At 45.2% G+C, this 24,435-nt stretch overlaps 1 protein-coding gene and 1 long non-coding RNA gene across 3 annotated transcripts in view; both read right to left on the bottom strand.

Moving 5' to 3' along the window:
* Nucleotides 1-12,655, bottom strand: part of VIPR1 (vasoactive intestinal peptide receptor 1) — a 110,492-nt gene extending 97,837 nt beyond the window's left edge. For both annotated transcript variants that reach the window (NM_001097523.2, XM_040675299.2), the window contains exon 1: nucleotides 12,410-12,655. In NM_001097523.2, coding sequence (NP_001090992.2) covers nucleotides 12,410-12,466 — 57 coding nt within the window. In that variant the 5' untranslated portion in view covers nucleotides 12,467-12,655. The remainder of the gene's footprint in view (nucleotides 1-12,409) is intronic.
* A 1,737-nt stretch (nucleotides 12,656-14,392) lies between these two features.
* On the bottom strand, nucleotides 14,393-22,780 carry LOC121109954. Its single transcript, XR_005857747.2, has 3 exons — nucleotides 22,613-22,780; nucleotides 16,120-16,254; nucleotides 14,393-14,813 (listed from the first exon to the last, which is right to left on the bottom strand). It is a non-coding gene; the product is annotated as an uncharacterized LOC121109954 (long non-coding RNA).
* Between the last annotated feature and the right edge of the window lie 1,655 nt (nucleotides 22,781-24,435).

The raw sequence follows: 24,435 nt of genomic DNA, 5'->3' as shown, positions 1-24,435 counted from the left end.
GTTCCCTAACAAAACATTTTTCCCTTCATGGCAATGACTCCCATGACAGCCCGAATGATGACACTGTCGGCTGGCACAGGAAGGTCTGAGTCAATAGTGGAGAGATTCCTCCAAACAAATGGGGACAGGGGCAGAGAGTAACGACCCCAGTCACATGCAGTGCAAAGCTTTCTAGTTTGAGTTTCTTGCAATGGGGATGTGTCCTGCAGCAGAAGCCAATGAGAGACACCTCATCAGTGGGAGCTTCCCATTGGAGAACTGGCAAAGTTACAACACTAGGAGGGACTATAGAAAGATCCTGCACATTTCTCAACAAACCAGTAGTTTTCCAAGACCACACCTGTATCTCCAGCTCTCAGCTATGTCAAATCCAAACCCAGATGTACCTCCAAGCCCAGTCATCCTCCCATCCGTGCACTGATACGTTCCTCAGCAGTAGGTCCCTACTGCAGCCATATCTTGCTCCTGGCTTTGCTTTGCAGAGCTTTTGCTTGAGCAGGAGGGTTGGTCCTGCATCATGAATGGTACTACGATGATTACTTTCCCTATGCAGCAGCCGAATAACATACACTTCATATAGGAATGCTGCAAGGCAGACCCCGGGATAGATCCCACATCCTTTCCAGAAACGGACCCACCTCCCACACAAGAAATTGGCTTCCTGGCTTTCAGTGCCACACTTGGCAGGCTGCTCTCACATCATGCTCCTCTCATGGCAAGAAAATTTCCTTTACCCAGCCAAATTCAATCCCACCAAGTGTACAGACACTCCAGTGCCAACACTAGCCTCAGACTTCAGGAGATTATCATGAGTTGACACGTAGAGTGTAATAACATCATCCCCATGATCAATATGGTTTGCTAGGCTAGCCTAACCAAATACAAAGTGCTTTGTCTAGGCAGGAAAAATAAAGAAATAAGCAAATACTATGTAAAGAAAGCATATTTTTCTTATTTGCAGGTTGGGTTTCAGGCACACCCTTAGCAGAAAGTCCATTGACTGAGCCTGGAGCTGAAGTAAGGAATTTTCAGCCTCACCCTGTGCCTGAATCATTGCTCATCAACAGCAGCAGCCCAATTTATCAGTTCATCTCCTTCTGCTCAGAGTCACCCCAATGGATGCTGCTGCTGTTCTCCCCAGGCTACTCTGCAAGGGGAGCAAGCATTTATTTGGTGTGTTGTACTCTGACCAGTTAGGCTCCCTTCCCGGGGCTGCAATATGTAATTAATACTTGTTTCTAGAGCTGACAGCCCAGGAAGCTCAAGTGGTGAGCTGGCAGAGAAGAAATAATTATAAAGTAGAGGGGTACCAACTTGCCAAGAACTGTAACACCCCTCCTGGAGAAGAGACATGACTTTTCAGTAGTCACATAGTGGGGAAGAAAGCCAGTCCAAATCAAAGGCACAGCTGCCATTTTATTGGGATTGTGAATTCAGTTGCGGAGTAACAAATCCTGTCAGATCTCCAGGACAGAGGAACAGCAGGAGAAAAACATTAGAGCAATATATAGATGGAAAAAACACAACCCAACAGGCTGGAAAAAATCAGAGTGAGAAAGACAAGAGCACCCAGGCTGCTTTGTGACCATCAAATCATAGAACGGCTTGGGTTGGAAGGGACCTCAAGGACCATCAAGCTCCAACCTCCCCACCACAGGCAGGGCCACCAACCTCCCCATTTCATACCAGCCCAGGCTGCCCAGGGCCCCATCCAACCTGGCCTTCAACACCTCCAGGGATGGGGCATCCACAGCCTTTCTGGGCAGCTGTTCCAGCACCTCACCATTCTCATAGTAAACAACTTCCCCCCGATATCCAACCTCAATCTTCCCTCCTTCAACTTAAAACCATTTCCCCTTGTCCTGCTGTTATCTCCCCTTTCAAAGAGTTGCCTCCCTTCCTGTTTATAGGCTCCCTTTAGGTACTGGAAGGCTGCAATGAGGTCACCCCGCAGCCTTTTCTTCTCCAGGCTGAATAAGCCCAGCTCCCTCAGCCTGTCTTCATAGGGAAGGTGCTCCAGCCCTCTGAGTATCTTTGTGGCCCTCCTCTGGACCTTCTCCAACAGCTCCCTGTCTTTCTTGCACTGGGGGCCCCAGACCTGAATACAGTACTCCAGATAGGGCCTCACGAGGGCGTAGTAGTGATGCCAGCATGGGCTGTCCCAAGGAATGCTGCAGCTCTGGATGTTCCCAGACAGCAGCGACCCAAGTGGGATCAGATATACTCAGATCAGCCTACACAAGAGATGCATCCCTCCCCTTCCACATCACTTTTCCCAAGGAGTAAATGCAGTTCTGTCACACACATGAGGTGTTGTTCCTCCAGCAAAAAAACACAGCCCATCAGCCCTTTTTTTTGCTATTCTTCCACAAGTGAATTCAGAGTTTCTGGAAGGTATCCCTTCAATAAATCCTGGTTTTATTTGCCTGTAACAAGAGCAATAGTAGTAAAATAGCTGAACAAACAACCAAAGCTTCAACTTTATAGCTAGGTTTAAAAATATTTCCAGATGTTTAAGACATTTCTGAGGCTCAGGTCAAGTAGACCCAAGGCAGCAAGCTCTGATTTTTCATTTCCTTTCCTTCTACAGAACTATCAGAGCTTGGTCGAAGCAGTTAAACCACCAGTACTGCCTGGCTCTGGGAAGAGCTTCCCAGTCAAAGGAACTTCAGTAAGTTATATAACCATACGGATCCAATAGGAGACCTGTATTGGCAGAGACCTCAAGGAGACTAAAAAATTCTTCCTATTTTATGCCCCCAAATTTGTAAGATACAAAGAAGAATGAAGAGGAAGGTACAAATACACATGCCAGCATTATGAATCTCTTATTCAGACAATCTCAGTTTAATTACAGAGTAGATCACTCCTTTCCAGCACACCTTCACCCAGTAACAGACATCCAACACCAAGAAGGTAGGTACAGTGATGAATAGATCCTTAAATTAACCTCTTGCACCACAGTTTTAAGTACTGCAATAGCCGTGAAGTATGTGAAACACCATATTTTTTCTTAGGCTAACAGAGATTTTCCAACTTTGGTGATTTTATGATTCTATACTAAGGAACATGGTTTAGTGGGGAAATACTGGGGATAGGTGGACAATTGGACTGGATGATTTTAGAGATCTTTTCCAACCTCGGTGATTCTATGATTCTGTACTAAGACAGAGAAATAAAACTCAAACACAGGAAACTTCAGGCTATACGTAGGCCTGAATTAACTGCTCTGAGCTTAGTCAAGTTAGTTAATTACAGAGAAAAGAGTAATTGGCACCTGCGGGACAGATGAACCACACAGACAGGGAGGAGCTGGTACAAACATCAGCCCCGTCACTCTGTGACTGCAAGAAACCAGTAGGCTGTGAGATGGAAAGATGGCAAAACCTCATAAAAGCCAACATATTCATTGAGCCCATGTTTTTTAAGGTCCAGCAGAACCATGAATGGCAATGCATGGGCTTGGCTTTTGAAGCTCTGTAATGCAAAGGACAGCAGCAATGGCTGTGCAAAATGCCCCTATCCCCAGGCAGCATGCTTCTCTTCCAGATTACCCCACTGACAAACATAGAATCACAGAATAGCTGAGGTTGGAAGAGACCTCAAAGGTCACCTAGTTCCAACCCCCCGCCATGGGTTGGTTGCCCCCCATCAGCTCAGGCTGCCCAGGGCCCCATCCATAACCTTGAGAACCTCCAGGGATGGGGCACCTACAGCTCTGGGCAGCAGTGCCAGGGCTTCACCGCCCACTGAGTAAAGAATTTCCACCAAACATCTAACCTAAATCTCCTCTCTTTTAGTTTAAAGCCATTCCTCCTTGTTCTATCACCATCACCCTGCCCACTGCCACTCCTCTCTTGATGTACTCCACAATGCAGTTGGCTTTCTGGGCTGCAAGAGAACATTACTGGTCATTGTCCAGCTCTTTTTAAGGCTAGTCCTCAGGCTAAACCCAGAGCAATGGCCACTAGGCTTCATTTCTCTTTCAGAACTCAGGGTGCAATGCTATGTATGCAGGTACATCTAGCTTTTTTAAATATAATCTATTTCAGTTGTTCCAATGTAAGTTCTTGCTTCTCTTGACAAACCTTACCTCATCCACATTGCATACAAACAGCCTGAAGATAAACCCTTAACACTTTGTCTGCTGAAACATGTTTAAGTTGCCAGGGGAGGGAAAAGAGAGTGGGGAAGGGGGAACCAGGTTAATTCCCATGGGATCACAGAATGGCTGGGGTTGGAAGAGACTTTAAAGATCATTCAGTTTCAACTCCAATTATTATCTGGTTCTAATTATTAGTTTTGCTGAAAACAGTGCTTCAAAAGAAATGGATGAGCTAGCAAGAATTCCCACACCCAAAAACAGAGCTCATGCCCCAACTGCAAATCTATGGAAGGCAAAGAGAGAAAATATGCAAAAAGGCAACTGCACAACACCAATAAGCAGAGAGAAACGGAAGAGGGGGAATTCTTTGTGAGGAATTGTCACAGGAAACGTGTAAACGTTGACCTATGTGCTCTTACTAAGAGCACGGCACACCCGAGACCCACACAGCTCTGCAGCCATGCTTAACGTCAAAAAATTCAAGCAACGAGCAGTTGACACTTGAGCATGTTGGCAATTCTTCACGCACCATTGGCCTCGTTTTGAGGCCCATTTATCTTCCTTTGAGCACGCTGAACAGAATGAAAACTTATTACACAGTGAAAAAAACAAAAAGTGGTGGTGGGAAAAAGCCTGATAATGGTTAAAAGGAAAGGTGTAAATGGAAGAGAACCAAATGGGTGGGTACAGGCATTGCAGGAAACTAGAAACGCCAGGCACAGCCCTGCTGCTGATGGTGAGGACTAAGTGGCTTTAGCCATGGGGTTGCCCTGCTGCAGCTCTGTGGATGAGTACTTCTCCCCCCAGCCAGAGCCGAATGCTTCCAGGGAGGATTTTATTCACTCCCTTCCTCAGTACAGAAACACATCCTGAGGGCTGAAAAGGTGACTTAAAGAAAAGCCAGGAGTTATACCCAAGGCCACAAACAGGATGAACTCCTCCCCTGGTAGATAGCATGGGGCCTGTAATGGGAAAGACTGCATAAGAAATCACTGCACTCACTTAAATTAGGAGCTGAATTTGGCTGCAGCTAAATAAAGGTGGAAGAGGGAGAACCTCCAGCAAGGATTGGATTCTGGCTGCTTCCAAGCATAAGGATGCTCAGACTCAGATTTGAAGCAGCTTCACAACTGCACAGAGTGATTAAGGATTTTATTAAGTATATTTCTTTTCCTTTTCTCCTTGCATATGTTTCTTAAAGTTTGAACTGCAGCCACCTGGCCACTTAGGGAATATGAGATAAAAGCTGCTTCTGAGCTGTGAATAAAGAAGACTGTGGGGATACAACACATGGATAACCCAGGGAGGGATCCAGCTGGCGGCTTCAGACCTCTAAATGGAGGAGGCTGCAGGGGTTGGAGCAAACTGCTGCTGTAGCCAATGAGGCCTGAGAAGGTGCACTGTTATCTTCTGTGCACACAGCATGCGCATGGACTGGCAGATAACACAGGATTTGTGGGGGTTTGGCTGTTGGGAAAGGGAGAGCGTGGGTATTTTCAGGCATTTCCGCTGACCCAAAGTGAACCTGACCCAGTGGGATCTCCGTTGCTCCAGGTCACACCTGTGCAGCAGTGCCACAATGCAGGTGTCCTGTTCTACAAGGTGATTTCCACCCCGAGGTCACCCGCAGGGGCTGATTAGCTGCAAGAGACAGTGACATTGATAAGGGCCCTGGAGACACTCGCTGCTCATGTGCTGTGATGCTGCAGGTCACCAGGTATTAATTGAAACATCTGTTCAATGCAAAAAATCAAGGTTGGAGCCACAAATAAACATCCTTTTAAAAGAAACCCTATAGATTTCAGATTTACAAAGCAGACATGAGGTATTGATTATTTGCTCTCCTGGAGAAGAACAGGATTTAAATAGATTATTTTTTTTTTCCCCTTCCTTCTTGATAAGGTGCAATTTCACAGGGATGGAGATTAAACTACATCAATAGGGAGCACACACTCAGCATCAGGAGTTCAGTAGAAGCATCCCTGAGTCTGCTGTAAAAGCAAAAGGGGGACTGGGAGGACAGCAGCTCAGCAAGCACATTGGGATTTAGCTCAGTAAACACATTTGGCCCCCAGAAGATGTGGGGCCTTTGTGTTCAGTTCTCTTGACTTTTGGTGTAAATCAACAATGTCGAATTCTGAAGTCCTGAAGAGAGTACCAAAGCAGCATCACAGAGCCTTTTGTATTTCACCAGTGGGCCAAACATCTGAAAATAATCCCAGTTCAGATCTGAATCAGAAAATAATCTCGATGTATTTCTAACACCTGAATTTAAACCAGAAGTGTAAATCTCCATCTCCCGGCAGTTCAAACACTGAATGGATGGTGAGTGACTGCCCTGGGGGTGAGGAGCCTAAGTAAGGTGACCCACAGAGGAGTTCAGGGTTCTTAACATTCCAGTTGACTGGAAAAGGGACTTCATTTATGAAAAACACACCAGGGTCTCCAACACTCACATACAGCTCAGAAGCTAAAGTCTTTAAGTCCTGGAAGTACGATGTACATGTATAAACTGGGGCTGTAGATAAAACCTGGCACGTCGAGATGCTAATAAAGCAGCACTAATGTGTGCTTTCCAGCTGCAAGCAATCCACAACAAATGCCCTGGTGCACAACACATCCCTCACTTTATAACCCAGCCTACAAAGTGCTGGGCTGATCGCAGATGTCACCAACACTAACTCGGTATCAGGGCTATAGCAACTCCAGGGCACCACATTTACACAGCCAACCAACGAGCATGGGATGAATGCTGGAGGCAAGGACCTTAACTAAAGAAATGTCGCACCTGCTTCCACCTCTTAACCCTACCTGCCGGGTCAGGTTGTGCTCACACAGGTTATATTTACTTGTGCAGATTGGCAATTATTAAACATAATTGCTCTTACTATTGTACCTGCTCCCTCATTAGGGTTTGTGCGTGAGGCTAAGCAGTTCTAAAGTGATTTATAGCAAAGCTAATAACCAGCAGATGCTTCCAGTCAAGCTGAAGTTTGAGGACAACCTCTTGGCCCTGCTAACACCATCCTTATCAGAAGGAAGCTTTGCATTTCCACCTGTCTCTCCAGAAGCCATTAGGTACTCTAAAAAAACAGTGCTGAAGAAGCCCAGTATTACCCCACTCAACAAGTAAAGGGCTGAATAAGAATTTAAGGAGCACCCAGCTGGCTTCTGGGAGCCCATCTGCATCCCATCCCTTCCCCAGGGCACTTTCTGAATGCTCATGAATGAGCTCTCCCTGCATTATGGGTCTTGCAATGTGAAAGGTAAAGCTGGTGCCCGGAGAGATGAATCATCCCAGAGAGATCCCTGGTGGGCAGGCAGGAGGCCAAGTGAGCCGCAGGGTGCTCTGAAAGGGAGCTGTGATGAGAAGGCCGCTCGTGTCCGACCTCCCTGACATGTCGTTAGCTGTGTTAGCTCTGGATGGAGGCCAATCTGATAGCCGTCATCACTTCCCTTCCTCTCTCATAGAGAAAAACGAGGGGTTTGATCTTCATTCCATCACAGTCCTACTGGGATCTCATTTCCAGACATCCCCATGTTGGCTTTGTTCCCACCCAAACGTAGCTCGTGACTTCTGGAGAACATCTGTGAGCAATGAAGCATCAAATGCTCAGCACTCAGCAAGGGAAACTCAGAAATCACTGCCAGGGCACAGGCAGGCTCGGCAAGTCTCATGGAAGGAGCTGGAGCTTCTGTCCATCTATCTGTCCATTCAACCCACTTGCTAGCCCCTTCTCCTGCCCTGAGGCATCACAGCATCTCTGACTCAGGCTGCCTAGATATTTAGACCATAAATGTTTTTTTGTTTGTTTTGTTTTGTTTTTCCTGTCTGCATTTCTTAGATTTTGGTCCTTACAAAGGACTTCCCTTGTCTTTCTAACACAGAATAAATTTGATGAGATAAGACAACAGGGTTGTAATAATCACACCCCCTTTTCCAGGCACTGGAACATCCCTCTTTCCATAAGCCAACACAATGCTGCAGAGATCCCATTCCCAGCACAGAAATCACACTGTCACTGTGCTGGCTTGGCCTGAGAGCACGATGTGACCCACCATGTTCACAAAACCAAGCCAAGTTCTTCTCATCAAACTTGAGTAACAGTTTTCCCTTCACACAGATCAACAGACTCCTCTCCTGAATCTGAGCCACTGATCTCAAACAGAATATGACAAACCACCAAGTGCACTCAGAACTAATTAAAAAACAATTGTTTTTGTCTTGGATCTCCTTGATCTATATACTGTCTGGAGTCCTTCTCAGGTTTGACAATGGGGCAACTCATGCTGAATAAGGAGATATTCCTCCTGTCCCACTTCTTCATCTACAACAAGAATCTGTGTCTACAAAGTAGTCCAAATACTGGTGACTTCACAGTCCTACAGACTCAGTCACCATAGGATATGGAAAGACTGATTTTCATGAGATCCCAGTCTTTCCAGTTGCTTCTGCCAGAGACCATCTAGTAAAAAGAAAATGCTATTTATGTCTTTCATCTCCTGAGAACTGCACAAACTATCACTTAAGACGAAAAGGTACAGTACAGCCCACACAGAGACACAGCAAGGACATGGCTGAGTCATGGGCTGAGCACCCAAAGGGCTTTCAGGCAGCTACAGCACAGAGCAACATTGCCTGGCTCAGCATCCCAGCCTGTTTCCAATCCTTTTTTTTTTTTTTTTTTTTCTTTTCCAGTTCTCATCCTCTTCTTCTTTCTAAGTCTCACAGTCAGTGCCTTCATGACCAGACCCATAAGGTGCTCATAGAATCATGGAACCATCAACTATCCCAAGTCAGAAGGGATCCACAGGGATCACTGAGTCCAACCTTACTCCACACCGTGCCCCTAAAGCCCAAACCCTACATCTGAGAGCCATGTCCAAATGCTTCTTGAAATCATGTCTCAGTTGTCCAGCTGCAAAACTGGCTTTGCATCCAACAATGAACTCGACCTCCATGCTTGGACAGTTGGGCGATCAGAGCCAGACCAGTTGTCCAACAGCAGAAGTGGATGTGCATCTAACAATGACCTCGACCTCCATGCTTGGGTGAGTTGAGCACCCAGAAAAGCTGCACTGCTAAGTAATGATGAGAACAAGAACAGAAAGGAGCAGCCCCATCATAAGTCCACATCGGCCAGACTTCACCTGGGACAGAGCACAGCTCACTTGGCACTGGTATTCAGCTCAGCCCTCTGGCTGTCACACCACTGTTGATACTACAACAGCAAAGGAGCTTGAACCAGATTATTTTTAGAACACTGTAAAAAGGGAAAAAGGAAGCACTGTATAAATCCATACCCAAATTAACAAGCTAGGCAGCTTTCCCTGTCCATGGTCCCATCTGCTTTCTGATGCTGAATATTTGGCAACCATCCCTTCTCTTTAAAAACTCTGAGTAGGATTCAGCCCTTTTCATGACACATCACGATCCCAATCCTGCCTGGTTCTCCTGAGCTTTGCTGCAGATCTCTCAACTCAGGAAGGAGTGAGGGTTATGGTGTGAATCCCCCTGCTGACACGTTGGAGGAAGCTGCCTTCAATATTCCACACACTATAATTTTGCCTATTTTGCTCTTTTCTCTTGTTATGCCCAAAATGAGAGCTTCTTAGAAATATGCACTATGGATATTTTGGTTTAAATGCATGTTTCTCAGTGCTCAGATTCGCAGTTGATGGTCAAATGAAAGAGATGGAGTAATGGCCAAAGTGGCTGTCCAACAAGCCTGTTTTTCTTTTAGAATCATCCATCTCCAGCATTTACATTTAGGGTGCTAAAGGATCAGATCTGAGTGTTTTTAATCCCTTCCTCCATGGCAAAAGCAGAACAAATCTCTGAAGAAAAGCACAGGTTACACCAATGGAACAGGTCTGGCCAAATCATGAGCTCTGAAGGCGCAGAGAGACCACCAAGGCCTCTGAGTTAACCACATCCCATTTACAGGACACACACTGTGCAATTTGTAGCTCTCTGGACTAGATCAACTCAACCACAGCCCTGAAATGGTAAATCAACCCAACAGAACCCAAGAGGGATCACTGTGGATTTGCACAGCATTGCACATCCTCCCTCCTAAACTTCACTCTTTGGATCGGTGTTAAGCTTGACCAGTGCTGGAGGCAGCTCTGCTGAACCACAGCAAATAACATTTACCCAGTTTCCTTTTTCCACATCAGTAGATCACGAGAGGGCAAGGTGAAATTTTACAGGGGCAATTAGAAGCCACGGGGCCACAACAGCTTTATAGCACTGAACTTCTCAATCAGACAATTGTTCTCGTTCAAAGTTTTTTTCCAATGGCAGACCAATAAAAGTTATCACAACAAACTATGCAAAAAACCTTTGCTGAGCAATCTCAGGTCCCAGAGCCAGGTTGTCACCAGAACAAAGCTATCTTTTGCTTTAAAAATAAATCCTGATTCCTGGGCTCAAACAGAGAAATAAAAACAACGGGGATTTGCTCTGGCACTGAGACGCTTTGGTATTAGTCACCTTGTAGATCAGCAGAGATAAGGAGATTGTAAATCTCTCTAACCCACCGGCACAAATCAGGTGCAGGAAAATCAACGCAACAAAAGAACAGCAAAGCAACCGATGTTTCCATTAAACCAAGGCAAGGAATCAAGATAAAGCATGGAACAAGAAAATACTACAAGGGTTGAAAAAGGACTGGGATTGACCCTTGGAACACACTGAGGCTGTAGGTTGTCATCGTTGCAGAGCTTCAGGGTGTGCACTCATTGACAGGACCAAGTGACACGAATGCATGCCTAACTACATGCTGTGCAACCAACTCTGCAGGATCCTGACCCAGAGGACCCCTTTGTGCCAACAGCATTTAATGAACTGGGATTTTTTTGTCACAAGCTTCAGTGGGAGCAAAGGCTGGAGCAGCTCCAGCAGCTGAAGAGCACTTCTCCTCTCTTAACCCCCCCAACACCAGCCCTGGCCATGAGCTGTTCTGGATCCTCACTATGGCAAAATCTGTAGGATTCCTGGAACTAAATACCTGGCCTTTATACATATATATATGTGTGTGTGTGTGTGTGTGTATTTCAATCTATTTTCCCACCTGGTCTTCCTCAAAGAAAGTTTTGGTAATGAAGTTGCTTGGGTGGCTAATACTGACGGCAGAAAAAAAACAAAACAAAAAAACACTGAAATAAGTCATTGCTTCATAAGAAGGGGAGAAGTAAGGAGACACAAGAGATGCAGTTACTTGGCACTCTCTGAGGGTCAGTCTAGTTGGCTCTGCCCTATGGGGAGCGAGGTGGCTCGAGCTGTCACTCGCTGAGCAGAGCCAAAGTGGCTGGAACTGGATGGTCTTTAAGGTTCCCTGCAACCCAACCCACTCTGTGATCCTACAGAGAGACCTGTGGTCATGCACCAATGGGCAACCAGTTCCCATGGGCAACCTCACCCAACTCTACAGGAAGGAAACCCAACTCTGTGAGAAGGAAACTCAGCCACAGCCAGCTCCCCACGCAGCTCACTGGACAAAAAAAGTGTGGAACGAGTTAGGAATTGCACACTGCAAGGAAACAAGAGCTTCAGTAAAACGTTGAGTACCCAACCCCACACCTGCACTGTTTGCACAGAAAATCAGCAACTGCATGCACCAGCAGAATCAATCCCATTTGCTAACCCTACAGCATGCTACCAACTGTCAGCAGTTGGAAGGAAGCAGCACTGCCCGTGGTCAGGGACTGGCTAGCATGGAAATTATAAGCAGAAGGGACAGAGCGGGCAGAAAACACATCCTTTGCTCCCAAAGGATCAGAGGATGAACGATGAGGTTGAAGTGTAGGAGAATGGCACTTTGCTGAACTTCACATGGGTGGGGATGGTCCCGTCCGGAGCCTCTGCCTCTGCTCTCTGCCCTGCATCCCGTTATTCCCAGTATGGGGGGGGGGGGGGGGGGTGCTGCACGAAACCACTGTGCTCCCAAGCAGGAGCGGCAGACGGCAAAGCTGAATGACAGAGGGAGTCGGAGAGAAAGCGCTAAAAATACAAAGTGAATTCCTCGAGCTCCTGCGATACTGTTACTCTTGAAGAGGGGAAGCTCAGAGAGGGAAAAAATAAATAAATAAATGAGGGGAGAAAAGCCAGTAACTAAGAGATTGCCGCTTATACGGAGAAAGGGAAACACAGCAAACACACACCTGCCTTTCACCGACCGCGCTTCCAAAGTTGCCCAAACTTTGCCCGAGGCGGAACGTCTCCTCCGAACCCCTCCCGCAAAAAACAGCGCCTACCGACCGGGTCAGAACCCCGCGCAGCCCCGCACCGACCGCACTCACCGCGGATAGGAGGCAGCCGAGCAGCGGCAGGAGGACGCGCAGCCGAGCGGATTGCATGCCGAGGACACCGCGCTCCGCCGAGCTCCGAGCGCTCCGTTCCGTGCCTCAGCGCTGCGCTGCGCTCCAGGACGTGCGCTCCCGTTGCGCGCATCCACGGAGAGAGAAAAAGAGACGGAGAGAGGGACGGAAACAGCTCCGCGCGGCTCCGCACCGCACCGCACCGCACCGCCGCCCCCTGCCGCCTCCTGCGCGGGGCGGGGCCGCTCCGCCTCCCTCCCGCCCCAGGTGCCGGCGCTGCTCGAGGGGGAGTCCCCTCCTCCCCTTATCCATTTGTTTATTTATTTATTTATTTTTCTCTCTTTTTTCTCTTCCTGTTTCCCCCTTTCCCCATCCTTCCCCCGTTTCCTTCCCCCTCCTTTTTTTTTTCCTCCCTTAGTTTTTACATTCTTTCTTTCACGCCTCTTCTTTCATTTTTCCTTGTTTTCCTCCTTCTCCCTTTCTCCCACATTCCATTCCTTTCCCCCGCTTTCCACTTTTCACCGCTTCCTTCTTTTTCCCCCTTTCTCCCCCCCCCTTTTTCTCCCTTCTCGCCTTTTTCTCCTCCCCCTCCCCTTTTTCTCCCATTTCCCTTCATATCTTTATTTTCCCCCTGTTCCCATATTTCTTTTTCTCTTTTCCATCTTATCTTTTTGGCTCCTTTCCCCCCTTTTTTCCTCCTCCATCCCTTTCCTCCATTTTATTTTTACACAATTTCTCCACTTCTAAAACGTTTCCCCCTTCCTTCCCATCTTCCTTCCCCCATTCCTTCCCCCTTCCCTTTTTTACCTCAACATTTTCCTTTTCATTTTACTTTTCCTACCATTTGCAGTGGTTAAAATGGGATGGAGGGAAGCCAAGAGGAGATCAGCAGAGCTTGACTTCTTGGTTTTCACCCCCCAGTTGTTGCAATCACTGTGGGATTCCTCTAGCCCTGGTGGAAGAAACTTTCAGAACTGTGCCTCACTGTGCAGAAGCATCATCTCCCCTCTTTCCAGAACAGTTCAGTTCAGATTGTCCAGAACAGGACAGTTCAAATTAGGAAAAAATTCTTCTCAGAAGGATCAGTAATATATTGGCACAGCTTCCCAGAGAGGTGGTGGAGTCACCATCCTTGGAGGTGTTCAGGAGATGTGGAGATGTGGCACTGAGGGATGTGGTTCAGTGGGCATGATGGGGTGGGGTTGGATTTGGTGATCTTAGATCTCATTTCAACCTGAGTGATTCTGTGATTCTAATGCTAAATTTGCCCATGTTTGGGATGTAAATGTGGAAATCCCTCCTCTCCCACACACAGTGTGGAAGGTTTCATTTCATATTCTCTATGGAGTGGTCTGTGCTTTTATGGATACTCGAAGGACAATTATTTTCCTTATTTGATATGAAAAATCCCAGTCCTATTGTTCTTCTTTGTAGGCCTGGTACTGCCTTATGATTACCAGTGTAAAAAAGGGATGGGATGTTAATTGCATCAATTAGTTGTACGATGACTTGAAAACACAACAAAGCTATATAAAAGTTCGTTCAGATCATAAAATGGCAGAGGAATGGCTGATTAGCTGGTCACTGCCTCTCACAGCTTATAATAGCTTTATTACAAAAGCATTTCATGCGTGCTTCCTTCAGTTATTCACGTGGCCTGAATGCACCCAAGGAGCCCAGTAGATCCAGGTTTCTCTGTGGGAAGACATTTGAAATTGTTCATTTCCAACTTCTTTCCAGACAGAGAATCCAAACACTCTGTGTCTCGTGACAATGAATGCACAGTAGAAGTCTCAACTAATTTTGAAAGTCCCATTTGAACATCACCCAGAGAAGTGGTGAAGTCACCATCCCTGGAGGTGTTCAAGAACCATGGAGATGTGGCACTGAGGGACGTGGTCAGTGGGCATGGTGAGGGTGGGTTGGGGCTGGACCTGATGATTTTAGAGGTCTTTTCCAGCCTTAATGATTCTATGATTCCTCGACTTTGCAGCTTTGCTATGTCTCCTCTTTGGCCTCTTCTGTACCCATTCTTATCACCACATATCCACTTTGGGACGGGAAAGGGAGCCAGAATGATTCAAAACTGTGGTTTTATGTAGTGTCACAAGGATGGGCAAGGTTTAAGCCTTTATCTTTTCTCCTGGGTGGGTACAGGAGTATTTCTAAGTGTTAAACTGATGTTTTTATCAACAACACCAACCTATATTTCCCCACAACACCATTTTGTTCTGAGCTCATCTCTGAGAAAATTGGATTAGATATAGTGTGGGAGATTTTGCCCGTTTACTTCACTTTCCATTCAACTTTGCTGAGTCCAGCTCTCGCTTTGCTGCAACTGGTGGGAGGTTGGTACTTGCTTCCCATGTTTCTTTTTGACATATTTCTGCAGAATAAAAAAATAAAATAAAATAAAATAAAATAAAATAAAATAAAATAAAATAAAAGTTAGGCTTCAGGGCTGTGGTGTGAAGGTAGGAAGGCTGGAGCTGCTGGATATTGAATGGACTTTGCAAATAGGTTGGTTGTTCAGAGAAGCTGTGGCTGCCTCATGTCGGGAGGTGTTCAAGGCCAGGTTGGATGGGGCTTTGGGGAGCCTGAGCTGGTGCCTGATTTAGTGGTTAGCAACCCTTCCAACCAAGGGGGTTGGAACTAAATGATCTTGGAGGTCCCTTTCAACCCACACCATTATGTGATATTCTATCATTTTGTGTATAGCCTAGGAAACATTTTTCTCATTTCAGTTATGAACAACTTAGGAAAGTTTTGATTCTTCCTCATACCAGTAGTAACACAGTGATTCAGTGTTAAGTTTATTAGCTTGGGCTAGTAGAGCTTATGTCTGTTGTTTAGCTCTCTACCTGAGAAAAAATTAACATCGGAGCTGAGCATCCCTCATAAAATGTATTATTTTTCTGTATCTTTGGGAAAATGTCATACAAATGTATGATGGACTAGATGATCTTGGAGGTGTTTTCCAACCTTGGTGATTCTATGATATGAAGTGTTGTTCGAGGCTATAGTAGAGAGAAATAAACGCACCTGGGGGTTTCCTGTCTGTGCTTTTTCTCCTCTCTACTCCGGGCAATCAGCAATACAAGGACTGTTAATAAAGTGTCTGAAAGGACATTATTTGAGAGCTGATTCATGCAGCAGTTTGCTGAAGGCTGGATTTGCCGCTCTGTACCCTCGGGGTTATGTTCCCTATTTAGCTTTTTCTTCAAACCCAGTGCAGTGCATCTATTCTGCCCTCCACTTCATTAGTTTCATTTAAATAAAATAATGGCATCACATTCCATAAACAAACTGTGAAGTCTATTCCTATGCATTATTTACATTGGGATTAGAAACAGGAAAACAATCACTGTGTTGTTATTCAAACACAACAATATCCACCTACAGGATGTCACTATTTGCAAGATGAACCATTAATTACTGGTGGCTTCCTGTGTTTCGAGTCTCCTCATTTGTCAATCAATAGCGGAAAGTCTGGGGGATCTGAAGTGGTATTTTTAATCAGGTTTGTTGTTGTTTACATGTGCAGGTCTTCCCTGATTTGTTATCTGTGTGTTGGACCAGGCCTCTAGCTGGTTGAACCAGCACCACTCTACTGCTGTGCAGAGAGAAAGGGTCAACTGAATCAATGAAAGTTTGTTGAAAACAACAGAATTGGAAAGAGGAATGAGACCTACCATCCATACCCCAAAGCAACAGAAGTGACTAATGACTGCAGCAAACTCTGCTCTTGGTCTCTGTTTCTGCACGATGACTGGATGCCTTTGGGGAAGATAGCCTTGAGACAGGGCAGCTGAAGGAAGTGTGATGACCTGAGAGGTACAGAAGGGTGGGTGTTATCAGTCCCTTCTAAGCAAAACTGAGGGATTCAGTTCACGTAACTGTGGACTTTTAGAACTGAAATATTGCCTGAGCACATTTTAGCCGATCTATTCCATGTAGGTTGGGATGATAAGTCTTGAGCTCTGGGCTCTGTGGACTGCATTGACTAGATCTTTACCAACTCTAAAAGGGTATCATGTGACAAGAAGGAAGTGAAAGTGTTCATAAGTAGACATCTACTCACTGTCCGAAGCCAGCCTGTATCCCTAAAACCTCTTTGTTGAATGTTTTGGAAGATGTTAACAGGTGTTGTACTTCAGTGTGGCTGGTACTTCCAACATCTACTCTAACTGGAATTCTTCTTATCAACCCCATTCACAAGCCAGGCTTCTCTGTACCAAAACCAGCAAGAAGGATTCAGAATCAAGGTCATAGCACTTCAGAAGAAAGTACTTCATGTTTGTATGGGGAGTTACTACATTATAGAATCATAGAATCATAGAATCGTTAAGGTTGGAAAAGACCCACAGGATCATCCAGTCCAACCATTCGCCCTTCACCAATGGTTCCCTCTAAACCATGTCCCTCAACAAAACATCCAAACGCTCTTTGAACACCACCAGGGTCGGTGACTCCACCACCTCTCTGGGCAGCCCATTCCAGTGCCTGACCACCCTTTCAGAGAAGAAGTGTTTCCTAACGTCCACCCTGAATCTTCCCTGGCACAGCTTGAAGCCATTCCCTCTAGTCCTAAATTATGGTTATGGTGAAACTTCACTTTCAAAAGTGAAGAAAGATAAACAAGGTGTTAAAATGAAATGAATCCAATGTTTTTTTTATACAGCTGTCAGCTTTATGAGCAATTCATAAACATATATTATGAGCCCCTTTTATGGCTTACATAGAGCTATCAAACAAACAACTGGAACACTAATCTGTTGTTTACGTGAATGAACGACGTAACTGAATAAAGGAAATCACAACTGTTTGGATGGTCCATTCCCAAAAGCAACTGCACAGACCAAAAATTAAGAGAAGGTGCAGATTTTCTGCTGCTGTAAATCAGTCATATCATCATATCATATCATATGCAATGAACTTTCATTTATTTATTTTACTTTATTTTACCATTAGGAGGTCAAGTCCTTGAAATAAAGATCATTCTTACCTTTTACTCAAACAATATTTTCTAATTAGATTATTAATAATTAATAGTATTCTTTATATCTGTTCTTATTTCAGTGCCTGCAGTCTGTAGCTGTGGGTCAGGATCACATGGTGCTGTACTTGCACTGAAGAAAATCAAGCTTATGGTATTAGTAAAATACAAGATATAGGAAGTGGGGTGCTTATTGAAATCTTCAGTATGTCACCGTGATCTCAGCAAATAAGATCATTAAGTAAAGGCACAAGAGGAAAATTGCAAGCTTTGATTAACAGAGAGGGATCCAATCATCACATTGCATTAATTTTATTCATTTAGTTTATGCATAAATTTAGCAAACAAAGGGTTTATTTTTTTTTGCCATGCCAGTGTCCAAACATCAGGAAAAGCTAATTATTATTATTATTATTATTATTATTAGGTCAAGAATGTGCTCTCTCCATTCTCTTAGTTGTGAACCTAATTCTAAATGCCTTCTCTGTAAAGCATCTTTCCTCACTTTCCATGTGCTCTCATTTCTCTCTGAGTATCTGAGTATCTGACTCACAAGGGTCCCTTAGAGGAGCCGTGCAGACCACTGCCCTGGGAGCTTCCTCCCAGCTGTCAGGCAGTCATCCAGAAACACTGCTATGGTACTGCAAATGGTTCAGATAAGAACCATGAGAACAAAGGAGTACTGCATTTTGATGAAATATTTGATCTGCTCCATTGGCTTGGTTTGGAGGTGAGTGGAACCTCAAGAGAGAGTCAGCAAACCAGTGCAGTTTGAACTGTATTGTTCTCCGCGAAATGGACTGACCAGCTCTCCACTAACTTTTTCTATCAAAATCTTTCAAGGCCAGGTTGGATGGGGGCCCTGGGCAACCTAATCGAGTGCCTGATTTAGTGGGTGACAACCCTGCTCACAGCAGGGGGGTTGGAACTTGATGATCCTGGGGGTCCACTCCAGCCCAGGCCATTCTATGATTCTATGATTCCATCCAGTGGTTTCGTTCTTCTAGAAACCTCCACCAGTTCAATGACATAGCCCCATAAATCTATGAAAGCAGTAGAGATGCATATATCAGTGAAACATCTGAAGAGCACGAGAGCAGTATTTCAATTAAAGGGATCTAATTGATACCAGCAGATGATGATCTTGTCCTTGGTCTCTGGGGCAAGGGTGAATCGTCCAGCTCCTGTTGCTCACCTCACTCTGTGAGCTAAAGATAGTAATAACTACCTTCCAAAGTCCCGAGAGAGTTAAGGATTAATTGCTCCATAGTACTCAACATTTATTTTCACACAATCAATGCCACTGGGAGCAGAAAAATAAGCTTTGCAATTACTACTACATACCCATGGGGGACCATTTGCTCATGAAGTATTTGAATAAAACAGTTTTTAAAAAAGTCATTAAAAAAAAATCTTGTTTATGTTTAAGCAGAAAAAAAAGGAGAAACTCTTCAGGGCTCAGGAATAACAACAACAACAACAACAAAAGCCGTACAAACAATTAAAGAAGCAACTTTCTCTGATCTCAAAATGGCAGTCTACTAGAAATAGAATGAATTAAGGTGGGTAGTATGCCATGCATTATTAAAACAGCACTATTTACGCTAGAAACATGGTAAAACTGCTCCAGGGTACATGACGTGCTGAAGGCACAGAGGAAACAGGGTGCCTGGCTCTCTCCTTTTCTCCTCAGAGCTTTGCAGAGCAACAGAAGAGAGAGGAGGCAGCAAGAGCTATGCTATGCACTCAGGAAACTGATAAGCAAACACCTATCATCACTACAAGAGTATTTCTCAAGATAGGTTTGTCCTGGGAGTTTTTCTCCCAGGTTGGAGCCACCAGAAAGAAACATTTTGCTCTCAAAGCAGAGGAATCCCTTGTGGAAGGATACCCACCTCCTTGATTGACACTAGATGCTATGCGAGCAGAACGCTTGGTTGAAAATATTAGAGATAAAGGTTCCATCTTATCAACAGAGGATGTGACACAGCTGAAATCTTTGTGAGGAAGGCAGGAAATGGAACGTTTCACACAGCCCAGTCAAATGCATCACAGAGCTGCACTGTATGGAGGGCTCTTACTGTTGGTGCCCATAGGTCACGCCTCAGGAATTTTCCGATTGGGTGATGAGATCGATAGTGGATCATGTCATGATCTGTGTTTAGAGTCATAGAATCATTAAGGTTGGAAAAGACCTTTGAGAACATCTAGTCCAACTGTCAGCCCACCCCCACCATGACCACCAACCACGTTCCTCAGTGCCACATCCCTACAGTTCTTCAATACTTCCAGGAACAGTGAGGCCACCACCTTCAAAACACATGGGAATTGGACATGTTTTAGTGGACATGGTGGTGATCATGTTTTACTGGATATGGTGGTGATGATTTGGTGGTTGGTGGTTGGACCAGATGATCTTCATGGTCTTTTCCAACCTACATGGATGGCTGTGCCTGAGTTTGCCAGAGCCTGGAATTACAGTTTTGAAAAGGCTAAAGTGCCATGGTCATCTCAAAAAAGACTTAGGGCAGAAGTGACATTTCAGATATCAGTGCTGCTCATTTGCCTTCACGCTGTTAGTTGAAGATCTGCTTGGTCCATCCAAGTGGTTTGGGAACCACGAGTGCTAGAGCCCTGAGAGATATGGGGGCAGTGGGCTCTGATCTATGGGTAGAAAGACCCCAGGAAGCAAGTGGAGAGCAGCTCAGAACATTTTTGGTTGCACTGTAGAGTTCTATCCCATGTTTTTACACCTGCTGGGCTAAGTTTCCTTTTTCTCTTTTTTGAGTCAAACCACAGTATGGGAAGATTGCAGGGTCTCACTTGAGCCTGAGGCTTGCACACAGCAAACGAGAATAAGGCAAAGGGAACAGAGCATTCCCCACAAAACTAAGATTTTTGGCAGTCGATGAGCAGTTTTTGTAAGACTATTGATTTTTCTTCCATTTGTTTAGCTGGGCTATCCCTTATTTCGGCCTCAAACCTGCTACGGAAAGTACTTCTCACAGCAGGGAGCTGAGAACAGTGCTGCTTATTTCCTTGGATATACTTTCATAGAATCATAGAACCACAGAACGACGTGGGTTGAAAAGGACCACAATGATCATTGAACCAGGAAGCCAATTTCTTGTGTGGGAGGTGGGTCCGTTTCTGGAAAGGATGTGGGATCTATCCCAGGGTCTGCCTTGCAGCATTCCTATATGAAGTGTATGTTATTCAGCTGCTGCACAGGGAAAGTAATCAGCGTGATACCATTCATGATGCAGGACCAACCCTCCTGCTCAAGCAAAAGCTCTGCAAAGCAAAGCCGGAGCAAGATATGGCTGCAGTAGGGACCTACTGCTGAGGAACATATCAGTGCACGGATGGGAGGATGACTGGGCTTGGAGGTACATCTGGGTTTGGATTTGACATAGCTGAGAGCTGGAGATACAGGTGTGGTCTTGGAAAACTACTGGTTTGTTGAGAAATGTGCAGGATCTTTCTATAGTCCCTCCTAGTGTTGTAACTTTGCCAGTTCTCCAATGGGAAGCTCCCACTGATGAGGTGTCTCTCATTGGTTTCTGCTGCAGGACACATCCCCATTGCAAGAAACTCAAACTAGAAAGCTTTGCACTGCATGTGACTGGGGTCGTTACTCTCTGCCCCTGTCCCCATTTGTTTGGAGGAATCTCTCCACTATTGACTCAGACCTTCCTGTGCCAGCCGACAGTGTCATCATTCGGGCTGTCATGGGAGTCATTGCCATGAAGGGAAAAATGTTTTGTTAGGGAACAGAGGCAGGGAAGATTTATTTCATCAGAATAATGACCCCGGCCATGTGCTTAGTGTTCAGCCAGGGGGTGACAGTCCCACTACTGTCTCACAGTGCAGATGAGGTCTGTTACTCATCAATCTTTTGTTTTGTGGCAGAGGAATCATAGAATCACAGAATGGCCTGGGTTGAAAAGGACCTCAAAGATCATCTAGTTTCAATCCCCCTGCTATGTGCAGGGTCGCCAACCCGCAGAGCAGGCTGCCCAGAGTCACATCCAGCCTGGCCTTGAATGCCTGCAGGGATGGGGCATCCACAACCTCCTTGGGCAACCTGTTCCAGTGCATCACCACCCTTTGTATGAAAAACTTCCTCCTAACGTCCAACCTAAACCTCCCCTGTCTCAGGGGTGTCCCAGTTGGGATCTCCTCCTCCGTCCATCCTTAAGGAAATACTGTTTGCTGCAACTCAGATTTCTTAGTGTAGCTGCTGAATATCACAGTTAAGGGTTCACACAGCTTGGTCGATTCCCTCATCTGACATATTTCTTACATATCTGCTGCCTCCAGGTTTTATCTATGCAAGCAAATTAAGTATCCTTACTATATGTAAAACATATAAAAACATATAAAACATTGCATCTATTGATGGAGTTAAGTGTTATGTTCTAAATCTCTCCAACACACACACACACACACACACACACACACACACACACAAAATAAATAAATAAATAAATAAATAAATAAAATGTAGTTTCTGGGTGGAATAAGAGCTGACAGTTCGTTCTCCTGAATGAATGCTGTCAGGGAGGAATTTGATATAAATGCCATTTTCCAGATGATTGTTGTTTTTTTTTCAGACATCACTTCTTTCCTTGTAAGCATAAAATGGTTTCATGCACAAAACCTCTTAGACTGACTATAGAAAACAAGGAAGCCCTCATTTAATCCGGGGATATTTGCAGGCTAAATCATGTTAGATTTAACTGGATTGACAGAAAAGGATTTTCCACTGTTCCTACCGTTTTTGACAGTGTAAATGCCAATGACATGATGGTATTCCAGAAGCAATTATTTCCCCTGTGAGGCCCTGGTCTCATTGCCTGCACCCAGAGAGGAATGACAGCAAGGCGTGCGGGTGTATGGCATTATTATGACCCTGCTGTGCTGTCACCATCTCCAGGAGGTTTTGCAACAGCCTTTTCAGGGAAAGATTTTAAGAACTGTGGCTACTCCTGTAGCCTCCTGGAAAAAATATCGGGCATATAAAGACATACTTCCCATAGAGAGCTGAACATTATCCAAGGAGATGACTTAATGCACATCAAGGGAAGCGAAGCATCAGGCTTCAGTGCTTCCGAGTTAAGATCATGGCATTTAATGGGGTAAACTCTCCTAATGCATTGGCCCTGTGCTGACATCTCCTGCCATACCTGCTGAATCTGAGAAGGATTTCACAGAGAGGAGATGAGCACTTCTCAAGGGCTGAAGATCTTGCTGCTGCATTTTGCCTTGGAGATGTTATGTTGCCGTGCCCTGGATTGGCTCTCCATATATCAGAGGACTCAGTCTTCCTTGGCATAGCCCCAGTGAGGCTCACCAGCATTCAGCAAGACTTTATTTATTTGTTTCAACAAGAAGTATGACCCTTGGCATTTATAACATCAGTCTTCTCCCTAAGCACTGTCTTATCTCTCTATTTACACTCAGTTTCCCATGTTTTCCAGGGTCTTCCTTTCTATGTCCACCTCTTGGATTGGAACAGAGCTGTTTTTCATACTCGTGCTGTGTGCTGTGCCAGGCACATTTTGGTCAGCAAACAAGAACTCCGACTGGCAATAGCAAAGAGCAATCACTCAAGCTGCACGATTTCATGCAGAGTGGGAGTGGCATCTGTGTACTGATTCATCTCGGGCTGTAGATAGCCTGAAAACTGGGCTGTACACAGTTGGCAAAGGAACAAATATCCCAGTGCAAACACAGAGGATAGAGTCTAGCATTTGTGGATAAGAGCATGGGAAACTTTGTTCTCAGGAACACGAGTTTTTGATCACAGGTAGCACAGGGGACAGACCTTTTAAAGCTAATACCTCTGCTGATCCCATTTGAGATCCTGCTACCTCCAGATATTCATGCCAGGCGAGATTCCCAGGAGAAACTGGGGGTGATGGATCAGTGTTTTGCACATAAAATGACCCATTGACAACAACAGCTGGGCTAGAAAACTTACAATATCTTTTCCCTCTTTAATGCCACTAGTTCTCTGAGGGTGAATTCAAAGGCAGCTGTGCCGTATCTTGTACTGTTCGGGGAGGTGAGTGGGTTGTACTCACTCTGCAGTGAGTCATCCTCATCTTGTTTAACTGCAGCTTACCAATTTTCATTTGTTTGTATGTGTGTTCCAGGCATATCTGATTGATGATGCACGCAGCTCTGGAAGCTTTCTGCATCAAGTCTGCACACTTTCCATTAAAGCTTCTCTGTAGTATGCGTGGAGACCACAGGACAGAACGTAAGATACAATTTGCAGAGATGAAGATGCTCTCATTTAACCATTTATGCACTCACAGATCAAGCCAAGATTCTCTCAATGATCACGTGGGATGCACTTGCAGCCCAAAAGGCCAACAATACCCCAGGCTGCATCAGCAGAGATGTGGCAGCAGGCAGGGAAGGGATTGTCCCCTCACTGTGAGCACATTGTGGCCTTCCAGTACTTGAAGGGAGCTTACAAGCAGAGTGGGAAGTGGCTTTTTACATGGTATGGTAGTGATAGGACAAGGAAGAATGGATTTAAACTAAAAGAAGGAAAATTTAGGTCAGATGTTAGGAAGAAATTCTTTACTTAGGGGGCAGTGAGGCACAAACACTGCTGCTCAAAGCTGTGGGTGCCCCATCCCTGGAGGTGTCCAAGGTCAGGTTGGATGGGGCCCTGGGCAGTTGAGCTGGTGGGGTCAACCAGCCCAAGGTGAGGGGTTGGAACTAGGTCATCTTTAAGATCTCTTCCAACCCAAGCCATTTTATGATTCTATGATTCTATATAGTGAGCCCATAATCAAATCCAAAGTGAAATCTAGTCGTCCAATTTGCTTATAACTGAGGAAATCACAATTTTAGGCAATATAATTCTAACTAGGAATCTCTTAATTGCAGATTATAGTCAGCAAAGACTTCATTTTAAGATAGTATCAATAGTTAAGGAAAGAAACGTAGACCTGTTCTAAATTGCGTTCACTTGAATGCTATTTAAGCTGAT

Source organism: Gallus gallus, chromosome 2, assembly GCF_016699485.2.
Source record: "Gallus gallus isolate bGalGal1 chromosome 2, bGalGal1.mat.broiler.GRCg7b, whole genome shotgun sequence".
Lineage (NCBI taxonomy): Eukaryota > Metazoa > Chordata > Aves > Galliformes > Phasianidae > Gallus > Gallus gallus.
Note: the sequence above shows the minus strand (reverse complement) of the source record. Positions and strands in the feature narration are given on the sequence as shown.